The sequence below is a fragment of the Ostrea edulis genome, chromosome 1, assembly GCF_947568905.1.
Source record: "Ostrea edulis chromosome 1, xbOstEdul1.1, whole genome shotgun sequence".
Taxonomy (NCBI): Eukaryota; Metazoa; Mollusca; class Bivalvia; order Ostreida; family Ostreidae; genus Ostrea; species Ostrea edulis.
In genome coordinates this window covers 58,931,305-58,958,684 of record NC_079164.1, presented here as the reverse complement: position 1 = coordinate 58,958,684, position 27,380 = coordinate 58,931,305, and the positions used below count along the sequence as shown (strand labels likewise).

At 35.2% G+C, this 27,380-nt stretch overlaps 1 protein-coding gene and 1 long non-coding RNA gene across 2 annotated transcripts in view; both read right to left on the bottom strand.

The window, feature by feature from the left end:
* Positions 1–27,380, bottom strand: part of LOC125649553 (2-methoxy-6-polyprenyl-1,4-benzoquinol methylase, mitochondrial-like) — a 61,848-nt gene that overhangs the window by 20,011 nt on the left and 14,457 nt on the right. Inside the window, exons 4-5 of the mRNA XM_048877180.2 lie at positions 17,914–18,020; positions 16,476–16,564 (exon numbers count right to left, since the gene is read on the bottom strand). Coding sequence (XP_048733137.2) covers positions 16,476–16,564; positions 17,914–18,020 — 196 coding nt within the window. The remainder of the gene's footprint in view (positions 1–16,475; positions 16,565–17,913; positions 18,021–27,380) is intronic.
* On the bottom strand, positions 2,896–6,721 carry LOC130051923 (uncharacterized). Its single transcript, XR_008800197.1, has 2 exons — positions 4,248–6,721; positions 2,896–3,320 (listed from the first exon to the last, which is right to left on the bottom strand). It is a non-coding gene; the product is annotated as an uncharacterized LOC130051923 (long non-coding RNA).

The following is a 27,380-nucleotide window of genomic DNA, read 5'->3' as shown; positions in this document are numbered from 1 at the left end:
TGGCTTGCAATTTGGAAATAAGCACTTGTCCACTTGCCAATGCAAGTAAATTTAGCAGTGCGCGATCAGAAGTCGTGATTCGTCTCACGCACTTGGAGATATCATATATGGTTTTCTATTTTATATACATTTGTTTTCCCAATGAAAATGTATAGCATTTAAACGCTTGCCTGACAATGATGACTAAATTGATCAGAGTCGGATATTTGCATCAGAAAGACAGGTGATTGAGACATGTGGTACATGTATATCACATACCGGGGATAGCAAACCCAACAAAAGGACTGTATTTGAAAGACTTCATGAGGTTGAGATAGAGGCTTGAGATAGAGAGTTTTGTAAATGTATTAGTAATTGTCAATAAACAACATAATTTATATTTTGTTAAATTTCTTTAATTGCTTCATCAAGGTGTGGGCTTCTGAAAATGAATTTTGTAATTTCAGTAGCCAACATGGTTGCTTATTGGAATGAGTTGAAAATTTTATTTTTATTTTTTACAAGGGTACCTGTAAAGTGCGAAACGAAATCGAAACGAAATGAAATCTACCGAAACGAAACTCACCGAAACAAAACCTGCTGAAATGAAACAAAAGGAAATCTAAAGAAACATAAGGAAATTACTTTTAAAATCATTACGAAATGCTGAACTCCTTTCAATATATCATTTATTTACATAAAATATTTTCCGTGTTCTAGCTGTCCCCCATTTTAGCAACACCCCAAATAAATAAATATAGCGCACCCCCCCCCCTTTAAAATTTAAAAATTTAAGGTAAATCATGGTCTCTTGTTCAGACAAGAGTGTAAACTTCCCTTGCCAGTGATTTTTACGAAGAAGATTTTTAATGATTTTGTATGTAAAATTCTGATCCCCTACTGTGGCCCCATCTTACCCCCGGGGACCATGATTTTTACAAACTTTAATCTGCACTATGTCAGGAAGCTTTTGTGCAAATGTAAACTTCTTTAGCCTTATATGGTTCTTAAAGACCCAATTTTAAGTTAACACCCCCAAATTGTTAGCCGTCTGCCAATCAAACATTTAACAATAGATCTCAGGTGGAGTGACATCTGCTACCCCAGAGAGGTGTTTTGATAACAATAACAGCTAGTACCTACAGGCATTCTTTAGATCTCCAGGAAACCCTGTATTCTAGAGTATGGATTGCATTGACCTGTCCACAACTGCTATTTTCTCATAATTCAACTGTTTTTAAAAAGACCCCTGAACAACGCAATTTTAATATAATTGTAATTCACCCCTTTATATACATGTATTATAAAATTACACAATCAGAAATCAAACAATAATTTGTCCATTAATTTCTAAAACTTGTAATTTATTGAAATAATTTATATTATCAATTTATGATAGTTCTATATTTATAAAAGAAATTATTCACTGAGCCAATTATGACTGAGAGTAAAAGAAAAAAAGAGGGGGTGGTGTAGACTGTGTCATCTAGCCATAGGGATACAACCATTATACAAACACTATGACCACAGAAACACTGTAGACAGCCCTGAGACCCTTCCTGTGTACATCAAAAGTATACACAGCACCCTGATCTCTTGGCCAGGTAAATAACAATGACCATAGATGAACTCCGCCCACATCCAGTGACCCGTGAAGAAACCGTACGGTATTATTTTTGGGTCTTTAAAGGACATGTCCCACGTTCGTGAATTATTTAGAAACTGAAGTAACTTTTATCACAATACATATAAAAAATGATCTCCCAGTTTTTAAAGCAAAATTTCAGGTTTAATTTAACATTTCAATCGACTCAAATCGACTTCCTGATTTCGAAATCTCTGCTAATGAGATAGCGGGTCACGTGATACCGTGACGTCATATGCGACAATGTATCTCTCGCCGATCAGCTTATTGTGAAGAAACCTGTTATTATTTAACTTCGTTTGATACCAGTGTGGTACGGGTAGATATTTTTTTTTTACATCAATGACGAATTTGTTTTATTAGATATTATTCCTTTACATTAAAACTGTTCAACAAGAAAACGACGAATGGAATTTATTGATATAGCCTACTGCATACCGTGCATACTGACATGCATGTACACGCATCTACATTATGTTAACATTTTGTTTATTTGCATTATTTATAATTTACAGTCATTCAATTGATTACTCATGTTCTTCATTTATATACTTAAAAAAAAATTATGCCTTGATGTGAATATTTTACTTATAATCCACGCGTCTATCGAACGAAGTAAACATGGCGAAATCAAAATAAAAAACAGTTGCTAAAAATAATATGTGAATTAGGTAGAGCTTTTTACATGTCTTATCAAATATATGATATATATATTTTTTAAATCATGAACATAGTGCAGGGGTCTTTTTAAAAACAATTGAATTACAAGAAAATAGCAGTTGTGGTCAGGTCAATGCTATCAAAACTCTAGAATACAGGGCTTCCTCAAAATCTAAAGAATGCCTGTAGGTACTGGCTGTTATTGTTATCAAAACACCTCTCTGGGGTACATGTAGCTCTAGACCACAGTTTCTGCAGATGTCACTCCACCTGAGATCTATTGTTAAATGTTTGATTGACAGATGGCTAACAATTTGGGGGTGTTAACTTAAAGTTGGGTCTTTAAGAAACAAACACAAAACAAAACAAAACGCACACAGGAACCGGTAACAATAATAGTAGTGGCATATATCATACCACCAGTTTTCACTTGGGGTGGTATGGTATAGATTAGTACTATCATTATTACAAACAAAATTACCGTTTCCTGTGTTTTTATTATGTGTGGTATGGTATAGACCATTACAACTATTATTACAGATAAAATTACCGATTCCTGTGTTTTCTCGTTCAGATTACAAACAACATCAGGCATGCATTGAAAGCTGGGCATTTTCACAAAATCACCTCTTATTTAGAATCATCAACACGCAGTTTGAACTTGACACGAGCGATTTGAAAACAAACATTGTAACATTGAAAAATATTTTTATCTATGACAATAAAAATTCCAGCACATTTAAATAGTATCAATAGAAAACCACAATTATAACATCATCAACAAGTCTTTCAGTGGTATTCATCTTCAAGTTCTTGGGTCCTCAACAGTCAACCAGATTGCCATGGGCAAACCTTGTCTCTCTTGCGCAATGAGACTGAATGCAGATGAGTCAATCCATATTGAAATAAGCGAAGGAAGAGGTAAGAGGTGGTGGTCAATGGTCTATGCCTCTGCCGGCTTCCGCAGTAGCTGCTGGACATGATGGAAACTGAAGATGGCGTTCCACTAAGTTAATGCACAGAATCTCCATGTAGTCTGCAAATATATATTGACAATTCTTTTTTAAAAAACACAAGTATTTAATATGAATGTGAAGTCTTTTAATGCTTTTTTCGCAACAAATATGATTACATGTAGGTACTGATAATGTAATGATGTAGTATGACTTGAAAATGAAAATATTATGCAGCGCCATAGTTTGTATACAAAAGATAGGGGGATACTTGTTTAAATTTGTCACAAATGAAACAGATATAACCCTTTTCAGTTTTCCTTTTATGATCATCACTTCTAATTTAAAACTTTACAGACATGTTACAAGTTATTATCTTATACTGCAATGTTGTAAAATATAAAACTTCATTTTCGAAAGGGGGGGGGGGGGGGGGGGGCAGCCAAAGGAGATGATGACTTTTTAAATTTACAACTAAAAAGACTTGACAAGCAAATATTAATAATAATGAAACTAATGTTGTTTTGTCTAATCTTCGAATTTCTACTCTATTAGGGGGACCAGTAGATCCTTATTTCTTCAATTTGTTTTCGATGCTGGGGTGGGGGAGATTCAGCAACCGTCCTTTAGAACACGTCTTCACTTCTTGTCTTCAAACTTACAATCACTACCACTATTTAAAAAAAGGGGGGGGGGGGGTGGTGGTGGGTCATTCCAATAAATACTGATTGAAAAAGCGGGGACAGCCCTACCGCCTCCTGGTTATACATGCCTGACTTGCAAGGGGGTATCCCCACCAGCTATAACCTACGTCTTAACGGTACAGCTGTAGGTTTACAGTTTATAGGCTAAAATACGATCAGGGATGATGAGGGATGCCCCTATACTATTTGGAACACAAACATTCCATTCATCTGTTGTTGATGACGTAATTGTTTTTTTATTTCAGGAATTAAGTATTCTCGCTATATAATAAACAGATAAACATCATATTATTAAGAAACACTCACATCAGCCCATTGTAGTTTCAAGAAGGCCCCTCAGGGTTGGGGCATTTTGAACTCCCATAACTCCGGGACTTTGAACAAACAGACCTGGTAGGCATCACTTTTAAGTCGAATCTTTGCCCCTGCAAAGCCAGTCGCCTTCTAATTCTCAGGATCTCGGTCTAGCTGAAGTTTTGAAAAGTGTTCCGAACACAACCGACTAATATCTGTAGCATCAAACTTGTGTATGATCCATGCCATCCTCCCAGCTGCATCCTTTGAGGAACTAAAATGATTAAATCGGCACCCTTTCTTCTGAATATTGGTGCAACCGTATGCCAAACAATACACCATAGTCCATTAATTGATGAGTAAATACACAGATAATGCTGTTAAAGCAGTTTTATAGATAAAATAATAGGATTATCACCTAAATCACCACCGGCTTACTACGTGCTTTCTCATTCCAATTGTTGCATATGACGTCACAGTAATAGGCGTGTAAATCTCCGATCGAAATATGCATATTGCTGTATTTGGATTTCAACTCGCAATATCTCTGTAAATATGCTCACAACAATTTTTATTGTATTTAGTATCCTTTTCAACTATAGTATAAAGAATATTTTTCATAAAATTATGCAAGTTTTAAAATTATGGGACAAGTAAGATATTTTTTCTATTTATTTGTTAAGGTATTCAATGTATAATGACCATATTTCATATCTAATAAATGGATGGTGGAATATTTGTAATCATGGTATCATTTTGAAGGGTTCATCAAATAAAAATAACCCACGGTAGGAATTTTCTAAATTTTGTTTACTGCTTGATATATTTCACCTAGAATTTAACATTGAAGTATATGGGAAAAGCATCTTTTATTACAATATTTTAAAAACAAATTATATATTCATACTAATCTCTTGGTAGAAAGTTACATACACTTTCTTTTTATGAAAATATGAAATAAAATTAATCATTGACCACACACATTTTTAGAAAATTAGATTTTTCTTATTTTTACAAAGGGCAGACAACTCTTCCAAAAAGTCTTAAGTGCAAAAAGGTCAGCTTCTAATCATTTACCAGTCATGTGAATTTCATCTGCTTCACTTCCATCATTATTTAACAATAAAGTTTTATGTTGATCTAAATCCTTCAAAATTGTTCATTATCCTTTCATTATACATGGAATACCTTAAGTAAAATTTGATCCCCTATTGTGGCCCTATCCTAACCCCAGGGGTCATGAGTTTCACACAAAATTGAATATGCACTATGTCAGGAAGCTTTCAAGTAAATCTCAGCTTTTCTGGCTCAGTGGTTCTTGAGAAGATTTTTAAAGATATTCCCTATATATTTGTATGTAAAACTTTGATCCCCTATTGTTGCCTATCTTACTCTTGGGGGGGGGGGGAGGGGGGGGGGGAGGGGGGGGTGTGTCATGATTTTAACAAACTTGAATCTGCACTATGTCAGAAAGCTTTCATGTAAATTTCCACTTTCCTGGCCCAGTAGTTTTTGAGAAGAAATTTTTAAAGATTTTCCCTATATATTTGTATGTAAAACTTTGATCCCCTATTGTGGCCCCATCCAACCCCCGGGGGCCATGATTTTAACAAACTTGAATCTGCACTATGTCAGAAAGCTTTCATGTAAATTTCCACTTTCCTGGCTCAGTAGTTTTTGAGAAGAAGATTTTTAAATGACCCCACCCTATTTTTGCATTTTTATGTTCCCCAAACAAAGTTTGGGAACATATTGTTTTTACTCTGTTTCTTATTATTAGGGTCTTCCGTCTTCAGCGGAAGAACCTTCTATTATTCTATTGTTGATTTTTCACTTTTCTTATTAGGGTCTTCCGTCTTCAGCGGAAGACCCTTCTATTATTCTATTGTTGATTTTTCACTTTTCTTATTATTATTATTCTTTTTTTTTCTCCTTACCGATTTTTGTGCAGAAGATTTCTCGGAGATGGCTGGATCAATTTGCTTCAAATTTTCAGGATTGATGCGTTGTCATTTGAAGTTTGTACCGTCGTTTCAATTTTTGAAAAATCACTTCCGGTTGGAAGTTATCCCCCTTTTATCGATTTTCAGATGACCATTTTGTCCAGACAAAAACTCAAAAACGAAAAAAGCTAGAGTGCTGAAATTTTCAGTGATGTTAGACGACATGTTGTAGTTGTGCACCTGGGTTTTCAAAATTTCCGGAAGCGCCTAGTATGGAAGCTCGGTAGGGGTCGAAAATGGAGTTTAAAAAAGTGTCTCATTTTTCTCCACGTTTTAAATCATAACTATTTACTCGTAAATATTTCGCTTAGACATATATAACAAAAGTTGTACAGTTTATTGAGATCTTTCGTGTCATATCAAGAAATGGGCCCATAGGCCTCATGGCTCGCCTGAACCATTGAATTTCTGTTACAATGATTAACTTTTTTCTCACGAAACTTTTGATAAAACATGTAGAATAAAAGTTGTTCAGGTTTGCAAGATCTATCTAATGATATCAAAAACTAGGCCTCAGGGCGTCATGGCTCGCCTGAACAGTCGAATTTGTTTCACAATTAATAACATTAATAACTTTTTTCTCGAGAAACTTTTGACAAGACATGTAGAACAAAAGTTGTTCAGTTTCGCAAGGGTTAACTAACGATGTTAATAAATAGGCCTGCGGGTCTCATGGCTCACCTGAACAGTTGGGTTATTGTTGCAATCTATAACATTTTTGTCAAGAAACTTTTAATAAGACATCTTGAACAAAAGTTGTTCAGTTTTGCAAGATCTTTCAAACAACATCATGAAAAAGGCCAACGGGCCTCATGGCTCGCCTGAACAGTTTGATCAGTGTCACAATTACTAACTTTTTTCTCGAGAATCTTTTGATAAGACATGTAGAACAAAAGTTGTTCAGTTTTGCAAGATCTTTCAAACGATATCAAGAAAAAGGCCCACGGGCCTTATGACTCGCCTTAACAGTGATAAATGTCGCATAACGTTATACTCGTAAATATTTTGTTTAGACATATATAACAAAAGTTGTACAGTTTATTGAGATCTTTCGTTCCGTATCAAGAAATGGGCCCATGGGCCTCATGGATCGCCTGAACCATTGAGTTTCTGTTACAATGATTAACTTTTCCCTCACGAAACTCTGATAAAACATGTAGAATAAAAGTTGTTCATTTTTGCAAGATCTATCTAATGATATCAAAAACTAGGCCTCAGGGCGTCATGGCTCGCCTGAACAGTCGAATTTGTATCACAATTAATAACATTAATAACGTTTTTCTCGAGAAACTTTTGATAAGACATGTAGAACAAAAGTTGTTCAGATTCGCAAGCGTTACTAACGATGTTAAGAATAAGGCCTGTGGGTCTCATGGCTCACTTGAACAGTTGGGTTATTGTTGTAATCTATAACATTTTAGTCAAGAAACTTTTAATGAGACATCTAGAGCAAAAGTTGTTCAGTTTTGCAAGATGTTTCAAACAACATCATGAAAAAGGCAAACAGGCCTCATGGCTCGCCTGAAGAGTTTGATTAGTGTCACAATCAATAGCTTTTTTCTGGAGAAACTTTTGATAAAACATGTAGACCAAAAGTTGTTCAGGTTTGCAAGATCTTTCAAACAATATCAAGAAAAAGGCCCACGGGCCTTATGACTCGCCTTAACAGTCTGATAAATGTCGCAATCAATAACTTTTTTCTTAAGAAAATTTCCATAGGACATGTAGAAAAAAATTTGTTCAGTTTTGCGAGATATATCTAGAATGATATAAAAAAAAAAATAGGCCTCCGGGCGGCATGACTCGCCTGATCAGTCGAATCTGTATCGCAGTAAATAAGATTATTAACTTTTTTCTCGAAAAAAAGCTGACCCCTTTAATTAGTTGCCGAGAGGTAGAGAGAGTCTTTAATTTATAACATTTAAATGATCAATATTTGTAAAACATTACCAAAGCTAAATTGTACGTCTAGACAATATATTTGTATCATTATTTATGAACGAAAATGTCAGTCAAATTCTAATCTAATCACATCTAAATTTGGACGGAAGACCCACTCGTTGCTCGCAACGAGATCGAATCTAGTTATTATTATTATTATTTTTATTCTTTTTTTTTTTCCTTACCGATTTTGTGCAGAGGATTTCTCAGAGATGGCTTGATCGATTTGTTTCAAATTTTCAGGGTTGATGCATTGCTATCTGAAGTTTATATCTTTTTTTGGATTTTAGAAAATTCACTTCCGGTTGGAAGTTATCCCCCTTTTATCGATTTTCAGATGACCATTTTGTCCGGACAAAAACTCAAAAACGACAAAAGCTAGAATGCTGAAATTTTCAGTGATGTTAGACGACATGTTGTAGTTGTGCACATCGGTTTTCAAAATTTCCGGAAGTGCCTAGTATGGAAGCTCGGTAGGGGTCGAAAATGGAGTTTAGAAAAGTGCCCACTTTTTTTCCACGTTTTAAATCAGAACTTTTTATTCGTAAATATTTTGTTTAGACATATATAACAAAAGTTGTACAGTTTATTGAGATCTTTCGTGTCATATCAAGAAATGCGTCCATGGGCCTAATGGCTCGCCTGAACCATTGAATTTCTGTTAGAATGATTAACTTTTTTCTCACGAAACTTTTGATAAGACATGTAGAATGAAAGTTGTTCAGTTTTGGAAGATCTATCTAATGATGTCAAAAAATAGGCCTCCAGGCGTCATGGCTCGCCTGAACAGTGGAATTTGTATCACAATCAATAACATTAATAACTTTTTTCTCGAGAAACTTTTGACAAGACATGTAGAACGAAAGTTGTTCAGTTTCGCAAGCGTTAACTAATGATGTTAAGAAATAGGCCTGTGGGTCTCATGGCTCACCTGAATAATTGGGTTATTGTTGCAATCTATTACATTTTTGTCAAGAAACTTTTAATAAGACATCTAGAACAAAAGTTGTTCAGTTTTGCAAGATCTTTCGAACAACATCATCAAAAAGGCGAACGGGTCTCATGGCTCGCCTGAACAGTTTGATTAGTGTCATAATTACTAACTTTTTTCTCGAGAATCTTTTGATTAGACATGTAGAACAAAAGTTGTTCAGTTTTGCAAGATCTTTCGAACAACATCATCAAAAAGGCGAACGGGCCTCATGGCTCGCCTGAACAGTTTGATTAGTGTCATAATTACTAACTTTTTTCTCGAGAATCTTTTGATTAGACATGTAGAACAAAAGTTGTTCAGTTTTGCAAGATCTTTCATACGATATCAAGAAAAAGGCCCACGGGCCTTATGACTCGCCTTCACAGTCTGATAAATGTCGCAATCAATAACTTTTTTCTGAAGAAAATTTTGATAGGACATGTAGAACAAAATTTGTTCAGTTTTGCGAGATATATCTAGAATGATATCAAAAAATAGGCCTTCGGGCGACATGACTCGCCTGATCAGTCGAATTGTTTTCGCAGTAAATAACATTATTAACTTTTTTCTCGAAAAAAGGCTGACCCCTTTAATTAGTGGCCGAAAGGGGCAGAGAGTCTTTAATTTATAGCACTTAAATGATCAATATTTATAAAACATTACCGAAGCTAAATTGTACGTCTAGACAATATATTTGTATCATTATTTATGAACGAAAATCTCAGTGAAATTCTTATCTCATCACATCTAAAATTGGACGGAAGACCCACTCGTTGCTCGCAACGAGATAGCATCTAGTTAAGGTCTTCCGTCTCCAACGGAAGACCTTCTAGTGATTCTACTGTTTATTATTATTATTATTTTTTTTTTTTCCCTTTCGTCTCCGAGACCGTTGGATGGATTTTCCTGAAACTTTCACAGGTTATAGGGAACGATGGTACCTCGAGGTGTTTTTTTCATTTTTTCAAAATTCACTTCCGTTCGTCACATACGTCCGATTTTCCGGTTTTTGAAAGAAACTTTGTCCGGGGGTAAACTTGAAAACCACTAAAGATAATCGAATGAAACTTTCAGGGATGATAGATCTATTTTCTCTATGGTGCATGCACGTAATATTTTTTGTCGCCGTCACTTCCGGTCGTCACCGGAAGTGATCAAATAAATCATCAATTTCAAACTTTTTTCTTTCAAATTGAAACCTACTTTGGTTTACTATATCTCGTTCTAATTCTCAAAAAATGTTGACCCCACCGGAAGTTGAATCTCCAACTTCCGGTTATATCAAAGAAAGACTATTCATTCTCTCATTTTTCAGTGCCATTAATCTCGGTCATGAAACTAGTTAATGAGTGGAGTTTTACATATATTATAGTCACTATAAATGTCTAGAGTAACGTCAAATATTTTTGTAAAATTCACTTCCGGTCGGCAAATACGGCTTATGAGCTGTTTTCGTTGTCAATCGTTTTTCTCAGAAACGGTAAAAGATAGAGTCACCAAAATTTCAGAGTTAATAGATCTCACTTTGTAGGCGTGCAGTAGGGGGGTAAGAATGTCGGCCGTCACTTCCGGTCGTCACCGGAAGTGATTAATAAATCATAAATTTCAAACTTTTTTCTTTCAAATTGAAACCTATATCGGTTTATTAGGTCTCCTTCTAATTCTCAAAAACTATTGACCCCACCGGAAGTTGAATCTCCAACTTCCGGTTATATGAAAGAAAAACTATTCATTCTCTCATTTTTCAGTGCCATAAATCTCGGTCTTAAAACAAGTTAATGATTTGAATTTTACATATGTTATAGACATTATAAATGTCTAGTGTAAATTTAAATATTTTTGTAAAATTCACTTCCGGTCGTGAGATATGGGGTGGACATATTCAAACCTTGTTTTTTCAGTTTCTCAATAATGAATATAGATAGACGCTTCAAACTTGTAGAGTTGATCAACTAACATTAGTCCATTGTACACATACATTCAATTTTTCGTCCGTCACTTCCGGTCTATACCGGAAATATTTGAAAAATGTTGATTTTCCGATTTCTTCGAGTGATTTCTCAGAGATGGTGGATAGATTTTCTTGAAATTTTCAGGAATAATGTCTTATGAAAGGACCTTCCTATAACTATTTTTGTTTTTACAAAATTCACTTCCGGTCAGAAAATATGGGCGATTTTCTGTTTCTCAAAAGGAATTTTGTCCAGCATTTTTCTTGGAAAAGGTAAAATATAGGTTCATCAATTATTCAGGAATTATAAATCTCCGTTTGCAGTCGTGAAGTAGAGGGTTGAACATGTCGACCGTCACTTCCTGTCGTCACCGGAAGTGATTGAAAGAATCGCAAATTTCAAATTTTTTCTTGTAAATTGAAACCTATACTAGTTTATTACGTCTCTTTGAAAGTGTCAAAAGAATATTGACTCCGTTGGTAGTCAAAACAACTACTTCCGGTTTCTTGATAAAATACATTTTTACTTTTCATCTCTTTGTCACCATAAATCTCGCGTATATTTTAAGTCTTTCATATGATTTTCACATGTCATAATAAAAGTATCAACTTCTAGAGTTTGGATCATTTTGTTTTTCAAAATTGACTTCCGGTCGGTAGTAACCTACTACTTTTTCTTTCTTTAGTCTACTTCTTTTTGTTGAGAACTCTTTGAGATAGAGACGTGAAATTTTCAGGGAATATAGACAGTAAAGAGTCACTGTCATTTATAGGAAAACGCATCATAAAAGTACTTCTGGTCATCACCGGAAGTTACGAGAAATGAGTAAAAAATTCGATAATACATTTCTCATTCATTGTTAAGGCACATTTTCTGATATATTTAAATGGTTTTCGTAGGAACAGAAAGCTCTTTACCGGAAGTGATCTAACGGAAGACCTACTCATTACTAGTTATTATTATTATTATTTTTCCCCTTTCGTCTCCTAAACCGTTGGATGGATTTTCCTGAAACTTTCACAGGTTATAGGGAACGATGGTACTTCGAGGTGTTTTTTTCATTTTTTCAAAATTCACTTCCGTTCGTCAGATACGTCCGATTTTCCGGTTTTTGAAAGAAACTTTGTCCGGGGGTAAACTTGAAAACCACTAAAGATAATCGAATGAAACTTTCAGGGATGATAGATCTATTTTCTCTATGGTGCATGCACGTAATATTTTTGTCGCCGTCACTTCCGGTCGTCACCGGAAGTGATCAAATAAATCATCAATTTCAAACTTTTTTCTTTCAAATTGAAACCTACTTTGGTTTACTATATCTCGTTCTAATTCTCAAAAAATGTTGACCCCACCGGAAGTGGAATCTCCAACTTCCGGTTATATCAAAGAAAGACTATTCATTCTCTCATTTTTCAGTGCCATAAATCTCGGTCATGAAACTAGTTAATGAGTTGAGTTTTACATATATTATAGTCACTATAAATATCTAGAGTAACGTCAAATATTTTTGTAAAATTCACTTCCAGTCGGCAAATACGGCTTATGAGCTGTTTTCGTTGTCAATCGTTTTTCTCAGAAACAGTAAGAGATAGAGTCACCAAAATTTCAGAGTTAATAGATCTCACTTTGTACGGGTGCAGTAGGGGGGGGTAAGAATGTCGGTCGTCACTTCCGGTCGTCACCGGAAGTGATTAATAATTCATAAATTTCAAACTTTTTTCTTTCAAATTGAAACCTATATCGGTTTATTAGGTCTCCTTCTAATTCTCAAAAACTATTGACCCCACCGGAAGTTGAATCTCCAACTTCCGGTTATATGAAAGAAAAACTATTCATTCTCTCATTTTTCAGTACCATAAATCTCGGTCATAAAACAAGTTAATGATTTAAATTTTACATATGTTATAGACATTATAAATGTCTAGTGTAAATTGAAATATTTTTGTAAAATTCACTTCCGGTCGTGAGATATGGGGTGGACATATTCAAACCTTGTTTTTTCAGTTTCTCAATAATGAATATAGATAGACGCTTCAAACTTGTAGAGTTGATCAACTAACATTAGTCCATTGTACACATACATTCAATTTTTTCGTCCGTCACTTCCGGTCTATACCGGAAGTATTTGAAAAATGTTGATTTTCCGATTTCTTCGAGTGATTTCTCAGAGATGGTGGATAGATTTTCTTGAAATTTTCAGGAATAATGTCTTATGAAATGACCTTGCTATAATTATTTTTGTTTTTACAACATTCACTTCCGGTCGGAAAATATGGCCGATTTTCTGTTTCTCAAAAGGAATTTTGCCCAGTATTTTTCTTGGAAAAGGTAAAATATAGGTTCATCAAATATTCAGGGATGATCATTCTCCGTTTGTAAGCGTGCAGAAGGGGGTTGAACATGTCGACCGTCACTTCCTGTCGTCACCGGAAGTGATGGAAAGAATGGCAAATTTCAAACTTTTTCCTTTAAATTGAAACTTATACTAGTTTATCAACTCTCTTTCAAAGTGTCAAAAGAATATTGACTCTGTCGGTAGTCAAAACGACTACTTCCGGTTTGTGGTTTAAAATATCTTTTTACTTTTCGTCTCTTTGTTCCCATAAATCTCGCTTATATTTGAAGTCTTTCATATGATTTTCACATGTCTTAATAAAAGTATCAACTTCTAAAGTTTTGATAATTTTGTTTTTCAAAATTGACTTCCGGTCGGTAGTAACCTACTACTTTTTCTTTCTCTAGTCTACTTCTTTTTGTTGAGAACTCTTTCAGATAGAGACGTGAAATTTTCAGGGAATATCGACAGTAAAGAGTCGATGTCATTTATAGGAAAACGCATCTGAATAGTACTTCCGGTCGTCACCGGAAGTTACGAGAAAGGAATAAAAAATTCGACAATACATTTCTCATTCATTGTTAAGGCACATTTTCTGATACATTTAAATGATTTTCGTAGGAATAGAAAGCTCTTTACCGGAAGTGGTCTAACGGAAGACCTACTCATTACTAGTAATGAGTTTCTAGTTATTATTATTATTATTCTTTTTCTCCGGTACTTTTTTGTCCGGTAGTGTTCTCAGAAACTACAAAAGGGATCGATATGAAACTTTCCAGGATGATAGTATAGCGTTTGTAGATGTGCATAGTGATAGTCATTTTGTTTGCACGTGCATGCACGCGCGCGCACGTGCATTGCAATTTTGGTACAAAAAATGGAAAATCAGAATATTGAAGGAAGCGATATAAAACCTAAATAGGATGATAGTATATCATTTGTACATATGAAAAATAATAGTTATTTTGTCAGCACGCGCACGCATGCACATGCACTACAAAATTTGTACGCTAACTTTGGAATCAGTCTAACTTTTTTGTTGTTCATTGAAATGGCTTGAAATTCATATCATAGGTAGATATTGAGACCCTTAACTGATTTACATAGTCAAAATTACCAATTTGCACGCGCATGCACGTGCGCTTCATTTTGATTGGATAATGCTAAAACGTTTGTAACTATCTTATTTATGAAGCGAATGAGATGATATTCACAGCATATGTAGACAATATGTGTATCTATATGTTGGTGTAACAAAAAATGCCAACGCACACGCGCATGCGCGTGCAATGTTTTTTAAATGTTCAATTTTTAAAGGACGATAACGTTTTTGTTTTTCATCAAATTCTATTCATATTAGGGGTTTAGATGTATCTTGGTACTCCTTACAAATTGCTGTGGTTAGAATTACTGCTCATCATGTGCATGCACGTGTGCTGATTTCTGATTGGACGATTTTAAAATCGCTATAACTTCCTTATATTTGGTGGAAACGTTATGAAATTCATACTGTGGGTATATGATACAAATGCCTGTTGAACGACATCAACAAAAATTCGGAATCGTACACGCGTGCGCGTGTATGCACGTGCAACGCTTTCTTTCATTTCTTGGTACTGAAATGACCATATTGAACGGACTACATGTAATTAAAGGCTAAAATAAAATGATTTTTTCCTATAGATTCACAAGGACATCACTTTTTAATTGGGGGAGGTTTGGGGAACATCTGTAACGGTCCCCGTTACAATTAGAACTAGTTGTGATTGTCTTCCCTTTGGCCCTTCATTTGAACAAATTTGAAAGCCCTTCACCCAAGGATGCTTTTGGCCAGGTTTGGTTATAATTGGCACAGTGGTTCTGGAGAAGTCGAAAACGTAAAAAGTTTACAGATGGACAGACAGACGATGGACAGCAGGCGATCAGAAAAGCTTACTTGAGCTAAAAAAAAAAACCGATAAAAGAAGCAATATTTTTTCCCACTCTCAGAGAAATAAATGACAAGATCTTTTACTTTATTGAGTTACTTTCATTGGGAGAACATATATTTTTTATATAAAAAAACAACCTTGAAATTTGTGTCATTTTTATAATTTCACATCATCAAAAATGCAGAAAATGACTACATAGGAGACATATTTCAAGCCCTATAAAATCTGTAAAATCCAGGAGCTTACGGGGGCTTCACCCCTCTGGACCCACAGGCAGTCATATCGCTTGGGTTTAAATTACATGTGTACTCTTGAATAATAAATTCGAACACAAGCGATATAATTGTCTGTACCTGGATCCACTGGGGGCCTTAAGGCGCCTCCGACCCTCTGCCTTATGAATATGCGCTCTCTAACCTCAATTGCTGGATCCATCCTGATAATATAATACTATATAATTTTTCCATAATTGAAAGTGCTCGTATTTAAGCAGTTAAAGATAAAAATAAGATGCTACAAGTCTCCCAGCTTTTCAACTTTCTCAGACACCAACTTCTTCAAACAATGTTTGATGCTAACCGATGGACCGCTTAAAAATGTATCAGTCAACCCCGAAAGATCACATAATAAATATATGTGATAACTTTTACAGGGACCACGAGATGCTTGTCCATACCATTTTTATTACAATTAACGAGTTCGGTTCCTTCTGTCTCGCGCCAGTAAGTAAGAAAGTTTCCCAGTTTACTTTCAGAAGGTTGGTGGTCTCTTTCCAGGTACATTGTATCTGGGTTCTCTCTTCCACCAATAAAAACTGGGCACCACCAGATCAATGAAAAATTGTTGAGTGTGGCGGAAAACAGCAAAACAATCGTTAGATTTCCTTTTCTTTCGTTTCAGCAGGTTTCGTTTCGGTAGATTTTGTTTCGTTTCAATTTCGCACATTACAGGTACCTTGTTTACAATGCTTAACTAAAGTAATTCTAATGGTCCCCATGGTTTCACTTTATTTGGAGTAGGCTGTAGTATCATTCAGTAGTATTAAAATTATGTTATATTATAAATTTCCTTGATAAAATGACTTAGTAGATTTTCCTATACTTACCGACGTAAAACTAGATTATTTACTTGGCTAAATTCCAAACACATAAATCGTCCTCCAGGTTTCAGCACTCTGTGTGCCTCTTTTAAGACCTAAGTAACAAGAATGCATTTAAGTAATGCGAACAAATATGAAATTGTACTTGACAACCTAAAATTTAAAAACATTGAAATTAATGAAAGACTTTTGTATTGGCAGGAGCTGATCATGTGATTTTAAAAATCAGAGATGTCATAACAGTTATACTGTGATTGTCTTCATTTTAAATGCTATGACATTATAGCCTATCAAAATATGTTATATCTTATAGTAGGCTGTGACATTACAGTAGGCTGTGACATTACAGTAGGCTGTGACATCATAGTAGGCTTTGACATTACAGTAGGCTGTGACATTACAGTAGGCTGTGACATTACAGTAGGCTGTGACATTACAGTAGCTAGTTGTGACATTACAAGAGGCTGTGACATTACAGTAGCTAGTTGTGACATTACAGTAAACTGTGACATTACAGTAGGCTGTGCCATTACAGTAGGTTGTGACATTACAGTAGGCTGTGACATCACAGTAGGTTGTGACATTACAGTAGGCTGTGACATTACAGTAGGTTGTGACATTACAGTAGGCTGTGACATTACAGTAGGTTGTGACATCATAGCTGTTGGTTACAGTGTGATGTAACAGTAATAAAGCTGAGTGAATAAGAAAACTGTTGTGACATGATTTCTGAGATTTTAAAAAAAAAAAATCCTCGAATTTCTCTACAAGTTCTCATTTGACTTTGATATGTATTCAGTCAGAATAAATTTGATTTGCATAGTTCTTCAGAATGTTCAAATATTAATAAATATTGAAGGTACTTTTTAAGTATATACATGTATGATGATAAAAGCAGTGAGAGTATGAAAAGTTTGATGTCGCCCTGATTCAACTTTGAGTACTTTGCATTTCCATGATGTATGATTGTGGCCCTATCGTACTATTTGAACAAACCTGAATCTACTTTATGTCAAGAAGCTTTGTATATATTATATAATTTTTAACTTTTCTGGCCCAGTGGTTCTTGAAAAGATTTTTAAATGACCCCACCCTATTTTGGCCTTTTCTTCATTAACTACCCTTTGAAGGTGACTCTTTATTGAAACAAACTTGAATTCCTTTCACCCAAGGATACTTTATGGTAAGTTTGATTGAAATTGGCCTGGCAGTTCTGGAGAAGAAATAGAAAATGTTCAAAATTTATGGATGGACATACGGACAAACAAATGCTGGGCAAAATGTGATCAGCTCATGTGAGGTAATAAAAACAAAATTAGTAAAGACATAACATAGGCATTTCATCAGACAACACATCTTGCATGGTAGCAAACTGAAATTCTGACAAATAGATAAACAGACATAAAGAGTGGTTGTTCAGAAATAACCACCCTCAAGCTCTTACTTTGTCAATGTGAGTACAGTTGCGAATTCCATAAGCAATTGTGTAAGCATCGAAATTATTGTCTTCAAATGGTAAACACTCTGCATTTCCTTGAACCCAGTTGATGCCTGATTGGAAGAGACAAAAGTAAAGTCCACATCATATGTCTTGTTGCAATGAAAGGTGAAGATAATAAACAGTGATCAATCTCATAACTCTTATAAGCAATACAAAATAGAGAGTTGGGCAAACACGGATCCTTGGACACACCAGAGGTGGGATCAGGTGCCTAGGAGGGGTAAACATCCCCTGTCGACCATTCACACCTGCCATGAACCCTCTGTCTTGATCAGGTAAACAGAGTTATCCGTAGTCAAAATCAGTGTGCCAAGAATGGCCTAACAATCGGTATGAAGCAAGTCAGACAGCATTTGATTCAATGATAGGTTGTATTGGCAAACTAGATTGCATGTCATAAAGACCACAGAATTTGCGAAATGCTGACTTTAATAATAATAATAATGTGCGGCATTTATATAGCGCATTATATAATTTGTAATTACTCTAAGCGCTTTAACAATGTAAAATGCAAAACATGATAAGATTAATCAGAGCATAAAATATAACATCCTATAAAATACAACAATTTAAACATTATGAGTTCATACGACAAACCAGCCTTTACTTTAAAAAAGAATATATTACAAAATATGGTTATAAGATTTCATAAAAAGATATGTTTTGAGGTTTGTCTTAAAACTTTTGACAGTGCCACATGAACGGATGTCTATCGGTAAACTGTTCCATAGTGTGGCAGCTGTTACATCAAACCTTCGATCTCCATAGTTCTTTGTACGAACGCGGGTTTTTTCTAGCAATCGTGAATTGCATGAACGCAGAGATCGTTTTGGTTCGTACACAGTGATGAGGTCACTGATATAGGCCGGTGCCAATCCGTTTAGTGCCTTGTATGTGTGTAGTAAAATCTTGTATTCAACACGGGAATCAACCGGAAGCCAGTGCAAGGACACAAGCACCGGTGATATATGGTCATGCTTCCTGACCCGGGCAACAAGTCGAGCTGCTGAGTTTTGAATTGTCTGTAGCCTGCTCAGATCTGTTTGGGGTAGCCCTTTAAATGGTGCATTTCCATAGTCTAAGCGTGATAACACAAGAGAACATACAAGTGTCTTGCAGGCATCATCATTGATGAAAGAACGAATCCGTGCAATATTCCGTAGATGATAATAACAAGAATGAGAGATGGAACTAAAAAAGAAAGTACACTGTCGAAGAAAACACCAAGGTTTCGAACACAGTCCGAGTTGGAAATAATGGTATTTCCAAAAGACAGTTGAAAAGATGGTGAAACGTTTGAATGTTTAAGCAATAATATACCATAATATACAAAGTACTGGCTGTATAAAACCAGGCTTTTTCTAAGTACTACTGTTTCTCCCCACATTAATAACTCCCTTGCACAAAATCCATGCCAATGTCAGACATTTAAATAATGCCTGTCAATCATTTATTATCATCCTTTTATAACATCTGAAGATTGCACATCTCTATTGGTCCCGGTTGTAAAGTAATACGAGTTTCTATTCATATTAGTCATTATTTTATAAGGTTCACACAATGGGTCCTCTGAGGAGAAGGAAGGGTGGAGAAGATGGAGATAAGAAGTGATAGTCCAATAGGGGATTTTTGAGTTCTTCCGTTCCGTGCATATTTTGTGTTTTAGAATCTACCTAAGTCACGTGATTTGTCGATTTTTTAAGGCATGGTTTCTTCCAGTTCAGCTGTCAATCAGACGATTTTGTTCATTTATTTTACTCGCTGGTTTTGATACCGAATTTAAAAACCAGTGCCATTGGTGTGTGGCAGAGGGATGTAATACGGATTTATGTAATCTTGAGGGGAAAACAGGCATGTAGCATCATTTTTCAGGGAGGGGTAGCCAGAGAAGATGCCTTCACACTATTTTGTCTAAAATTCTTGACAAGAATAAATAAATATATCAAAACAAACAAAACCTAACATGTTCTTTTGACTAATATCCAAAATCTTTCAAATTTAAAATGCATGGATGAAAGTTAAGTAGTGACGTACGACTTATTATACCTCAATATATATTTTTTCACACCTTTTAAAATTCAGGAGAATACGTATCATATATATTGCCTAACTTAAGAATTTTCCCCCCCAAACTCCGATTACTTGAATCTTAGGGAGAACACAAATGGAATCACTTCATTATAAATTGCATTCATACCATTCACTTCTGCCGCCATAAAAAGTCGGGGGGGGGGGGGGGGCTTGGCTTGGTGGTTGTGCCACGAAATCTTTATTTGTATATATAAATAATAGAAAACTATGGTTGTTAAAATGGGGACCATTTCCTCCCCTTCCCTCATTCTATGTGCATGCCTCAGAAGTACCGATATATCTATTATCGGATTTGCAATGCTGAAGTCGCCGTTCATTCCAATGGTGCCAATATTTGTAAAGATAAATCATGACATAACTTTCAGTAGCTGGTATGTCTTCATTTTTTCACCACATTTTTATTGATGATTTTCAACAATTCAGTCATTTTTCTTTACCAATCGACGATTGATTTTCAAGAGCTTGAGATCATTTTTTTTTTATGTATCTACACTAAATAAATATTTTTGGAAAGGATTTCCAAATTTATACCAATCGCAAGCTTGCATAGCCTTTGTAAGTAACTTTTACAGTAAAAGGAACAAGAAACACTTATCTGTAACAAACATTTCTTCAGTTCGATTATACTTGCATAGAATCAACGTCCATTTTAATAGGCTATACACTTACACAAGACTTCATGTATTTACGTTAACTACGATAAACCGGAAATGACCATGTCTATAAAAGTATGACGTAATAGTGACTAAATGCAGAATAAACACGGACATTGAAGAACTTGAAAATCCCCTATTATCATTTATAATTGAAATTTATTTTCTTCTGGATTCAAACATTCAATTTATTTATTTCAATAATTGATAATCAGATTTTCATTAAATTAGAATAGAATATAAACCTCAGGTTCAGCTTATGCAATGAAAATGTAATGAATTATCAAGATATAATTCTGCATGTGTTTAATGTAAACCATGACATTTTCTGTGTTTCATATTTTTCCCAATGCAATACTGACACCATGCATCCATACATGTTCTCATAAAAATTGTTAGTCATCTCATTGAGTACTCGAGTATCACTGTTTTTCATGATTTTTGTTTTACCTTGTTCAATTTATATTTACATTCTTTACCAAATTTTACTTCAGAAGTTGTTTTTTTGCAATAGACATACACTTGCTGAAAACTTCAGCTTAGTGCAGGCTTTATTAAGGACAACTCTCATACATGCAAGTCATTTTTGCCTTATTTCAGTATTATAAGGATAGCAATTATCAAACATTTTCAAAGCGCTAAGCATAGCTGAGCGCTTTTTGTCGCAACATTTGTACTTTTGTTTTAGGCGTATCCGAATAACTGCCACCTACCGGTTGACTTGTCGTCAAGGCAGTATTCAATTCAATTTGACCCAATTGATTATTGATATCACCAAACATATTGGTATACATCAAGTCAACCTAAAAAGTGGACCACAAATTACATAAATAACTAGGACGAATTGTTTTAGCTAGCACACTAAAACTGATGTCTCCCCTTCCATTTTCCATAGTTTTTTAAAAACGTTTTTAAGGGATCTTTAAAGTGGAAAATTAAGACTAATTACAGTACATAACATTCTTCTATATGTATATGAGCTTCAAACAAGGAACAGTGTTGTGAACATATGATAGTAAATTAAACTTGCCAACATACCAAACATCAAAGACCTATGTCAAAAGACAAAAAGTTATGGTCCAGACAAAAAAATTGCTCCAAAAATTCTATGTATTATTTGACCTTTACATAAAAGGTCAAGGTCAAAGGTAAGTATAAATGGCACATGACACATTCTTATGGTATACCCACATACCAAATATCAAAGGTCTATGTCAACAGACAAAAAAGTTATGGTCTGGACAACAGAAATGCCTAAAAATTTTGTTATTTGACTGTTACATAAAAGGTCAAAGGTCAGCAAAAAATGGCACATGACACAGTCTTATCATGGTATACCCACATACCAAATATCAAAGGCCTATGTCAAAAGACTAAAAAGTTATAGTCTGGACAACAAAAATACCCAAAAATTCAGCAAAAATGGCATGTGACAACACTGTCTTATCATGGTATACCCACATACCAACTACCCAAGACCTATGTCAAAAGACAACAAGAGGTCCACAGGCCTTATCGGTCACCTGAATACTAGTGAAAAAATACCACTACTTCCATGGGCTATGAAATCTAGAAAAAAAATCCTGTTTTGAATATCTAAGCTAAATTCTAATGTTCAGCAACAGTATAAAACAAGATGTGTTCTTAAAACTTCACTACCCTCAAAAGTGCATACACTGATGTAAGGCTTTAAATAATAGGTGTATTAACATTAAAACATCAAAAGGTATGATTAATTTGGACCCATCCTGAAGTCATAACCCTGGGTTGTGAAATTCACCATTTTTTTGATACATCCTTTTCTGCTTAATTCCTAAGTATGCATTTATATTTTATATACATGTAGTAACAATTGGTCAATTTTGGGCAGGTTTTGCCCCGCCCCTTGGGCCCCAGGGGTGCTAGAGTCCTGAAATTTACAATTTATGTCCCCCTTGCCCAATGATGCTTCATACCAAACTTGAAAAGAATTGGAACGGTAGTTATTAAGAAGTTAAAAATGTTCAATTGTTAACATACGACGACCAATTGCAATTGCTGTAGAAGATTAATGGGGTTCCTTTTTTCACAGCCATATTTTGAACCCCCTGTTCTTGAACAAAAGACTTATGTCTTAAACCCTTCCCCCCAATGAAACGTCTCACATCAGCCCCTCCCCAAACTATACACTTACCAAATCTGAAAACATTAAAGGACACATCGCATGTTTCTAAACTTTTTAATTTTTTCAGCAAAATTAATTCATTTCATGCCTAAAACTACTTTACATGTGTTTTAAATGAAACAGTTTGCGTAGTTTTCGAGTTTGAAAGCGATGAAATTCAAATCTTGCGATATGCATATTTTCTTCGATATTTTATGCGCCATTATATGTGACATCATATGCGACCTCGAGCGAGAAGATTTTAAAACAGTTGTTAGCCATTTCATAAACAGATTAGATTTAACTGACAAACAAACAATTATCACATTAACAGCTTGTAAATAACACTGCATTAGGGTGTTTTGTGTGGTTTAAGGGTGTACTTGCTGTCAGTAGAGAGGATTTGGACTGTGTTTTTTTCAATTTTCGAAGGAAGGTATGAGGGACAAACGTGAATATTTTTTGTCGGCACAACGACTTTGCCATAATAAACCCAGTAGAATTTGTCCCTGTACTTTTTCAAACAAGCACTTGGACAAAGACGTAGATAAACTGCGAGAAAATGGTTCTATCGAAACTACGCACTGTTACATATAGGCCTACGGCATATGCTTTCCGTTCTGCTCTCAAATTCAATACACACTCACACCAACTGACCTTCACCTTGTAACAACATATAGGCAGAACTTGTGCTAGCAGTGTCTACCAACTGGTAGTTTTAAAAAAGAAATTTAAAGATAAAAGATAATTGAACTTTCAATTATCAATAATAAACTATGATATTTCCCAAATTTGAATTGAATTATAATGCTTTCATCTTTTTTTAAAGGACCGCGAACGCAACAACAACAGCACGCCGTGCTCCCACTTCCTAAGTAACAATGTGTAGATAAAAAAATAATGATTAATGAAATTGCTTGAATAAAATAATTTAAAAGTATTGTGATTTTCACTATGAATTTGATAATTTTTTTCTCTCGAAATGCACCCGTGACAGTAGGCCTAGTTGTCCATGATACATAATCGTTTCATAATTTAGGCCTATCTAACTTCTCCAAAAATAAATTTAATAATAATTGCACTGTTAATTTTAGAAAAGCAACAACGCTAATTACAGTTGTTTACAGAAATGGCATTACGAAATAGTGTTTAGACAGTGATCTGATGTAGACATTATTTACTCGCAAATGCAGATTTCATACTCGCTTTCCTTGCTACATTTGGGTCACTATTTGTATGCACTGGTGGCTAAAAGATATAAGACTCGGTAATTTTGTCAACATCGAAGTAAATATTATCCATGGTAAATAAATTAGGCCCCTAAAACCCCAATATCTAACACTACTTTTACAACAAGTTGATCGACGAAGGTCGCATATGACGTCACTGTACCACGTGACTACCTATCTAATTATCTAGGCTTTTTGAAATCGGGGCTTAGATTTAAGTCCGTATTGTGACCAACTATCGCAATACTTCAGCGAACGAACTATTACAATTAATTTCTATAAGCATAAGGAAGACAAAATGCATATAATTCTGTATACTTTGAAAACACGAGATGTGTCCTTTAAAGACCCAACTTTAAGTTAACGCCCCCAAATTTTACCTGTGTGGTGATCAATGATAAGCCACTGGTCAATCAAACTTTTAACAATAGAGCTTAGGTTGATTGACATTTGCAGAGACCATGGTCTACTGCTACCTGAGAAAGATGTTTTGATAACGATCATGGCTAATGATGACCAGCAGTCTTTAGATCTCAAGGAAAGCCCCAGTATACCTGAGTTTTTATAGCATTGACTCCCACCTAGAATATTTTAATGGTTAACGTCCCCTACACAATGCAATTTAGCATCGTATTTTCTCTCTCCGTCTATATACATGTATTATAGATTAAACAATCAGAAATCAAACAATAATAATAGTAAAAAAAAAAACCAAACAAACATAAGTTATTTCTATTAATGATTTATTATGACTTTATATTTATAAAAAAGGAACAATTCTTTATTGGCGCAGCACATCAACATGTAATGGTTATATTGCCCATGCGCAAAACTGTTATAGTAGTAAAAAAAAATGCTTCTGTTTGGGATACCACATGGATTATAAATCACACAATCAGAAATCAAACAATAGTAAAATAGCATAAATAAGTTATTGAGATATTTCTATTTATAATTTATCACGCTTTATATTTATAAAGGGAGAAAGAGAGAGGGTTTTTTATATTTATAAAGAGAGAGAGAGAGAAATGTGTAAAACTGTAGCAATAATAAAGATAGATGAAATAATATGGCATGACAATAGTGTTGCATACGTATGACAATAATTACTAATTTAGTCAATGATTGAGAGTAAGGGAGAGAGAAAGGGGGGTAGCTATGTGTCAGCTTCTGTTTGGGATACCATCGTTACACAAACATTACGTCCACAGAAACCCTAAAGAGAGAGAGGAGAGGATGTAGTCTTCGTGTCAGTTTCTGTTTGGGATACCACCATTACACAAATACTACAGCCACAGAAACCCTACAGACGGCCCATATCTTGATCATTCTTCATTTGGTTGTACATGTACACAGATCTACTTGGATTTATTCATTCTCTCGAAACATGGATATTTTACGTACTACACCCATGACACCGCGAACTCCCAGGACACCAGGAAGTGCCCGGAAACGCCGGGTAATATTACATTTAGGAAATTATTTATATACGATATATAACAGTTTAATTAGAAGTTTTAAAAAGCACAGGTTTAGAAATGGGCTAAACCTGTTATCTGCAATATATAAATATGACCAAGTTTGAAGGTTTACGGGAAATAGAAATGCGGTATGCATGTAGGTAGAAATTTTAATTATTTTTGTTGTTGTTGCACAAATCAAGACACTAAGCATAATTTGCGATAACCTGAGAAGTTTCCTGTGTATATCATAAAAATATACACAACAACTAATCTCTTGGCCAGGTAAATTCCAGGTAAATAACATTGACCATGGATAAGCTCTGCCCATATTCACTGATCCGTGGAGAAACCCTATGGTGTTTTTTTTTTGGTCTTTAAGGGGAGTCAATACTTTGCTGCAAAAAATTGAATCCTGGGTCAGTATATTATAGCCATAATATTATGAACCCCAGGTTCAATATTTTATTGGGGGTTCATTATATTGCAGCGAAAGTGAACCCGGGTTCAAAATAATATGTGATATATTGAACCTGGGTTCAATATTTCGCGGTATCAAAATATTATGCTACACTGGAACCCAAATTATCTTCACATCAGAAAACAGCCCACTCCTTTTACAGAAGAGAATAGTTAGTGAAAATGTATTAAAGCAATACAAACTGTAACTGATGGTAAATATATTGAACAAGAGGCCCATGGACCACATCGCTCACCTGAGTCACCTTGGCTCATATTTAAAGATTTTTCCTATATATTCGCATGCAAAACTTTTATCCCTATTGTGGCCCCATCCTGCCCCCAGGGGCCATGATTTTAACAAACTTGAATCTGCACTATGTCAGGAAGCTTTCATGTAAATCTCATATTTTCTGGCTCAGTGGTTCTGAAAAGAAGATTTTTAAAGATCTTTCCTATATATTTTGTATGTAAAACTTTGATCCCCTATTGTGGCCCCATCCTGCCCCCAGGGGCCATGATTTTAACAAACTTGAATCTGCACTATGTCAGGAAGCTTTCATGTAAATCTCATATTTTCTGGCTCAGTGGTTCTGAAAAGAAGATTTTTAAAGATCTTTCCTATATATTTTGTATGTAAAACTTTGATCCCCTATTGTGGCCCCATCCTGCCCCCAGGGGCCATGATTTTAACAAACTTGAATCTGCACTATGTCAGGAAGCTTTCATGTAAATCTCATATTTTCTGGCTCAGTGGTTCTGAAAAGAAGATTTTTAAAGATCTTTCCTATATATTTTGTATGTAAAACTTTGATCCCCTATTGTGGCCCCATCCTACCCCCTGGGGGGGGGGGGGGGGGGGGGGGGGGGGGGGGGGGGGGGGGGGGGGGGGGGGGGGGGGGGGGGGGGGGGGGAGCATGATTTTAACAAACTTAAATCTGCATTATGTCAGGAAGCTTTCATGTAAATTTCAACTTTCCTGGCCCAGTAGTTTTTGAGAAGATTTTAAAATATTTTCCCTATATATTTGTATGTAAAACTTTGATCCCCTATTGTGGCCCAATCCTATCCTCGGGGGCCATGATTTTAACAAACTTGAATCTGCACTATGTCAGGAAGCTTTCATGTAAATTTCCACTTTCCTGGCCCAGTAGTTTTTGAGAAGAAATTTTTTAAAGATTTTCCCATTATATTTGTATGTAAAACTTTGATCCCCTATTGTGGCCCCATCCTATCCTCGGGGGCCATGATTTTAACAAACTTGAATCTGCACTATGTTAGGAAGCTTTCGTGCAAATTTCCACTTTTTTGGCCAAGTAGTTTTTGAGAAGAAGATTTTTAAAGATTTTCCCTATATATTTGTATGTAAAACTTT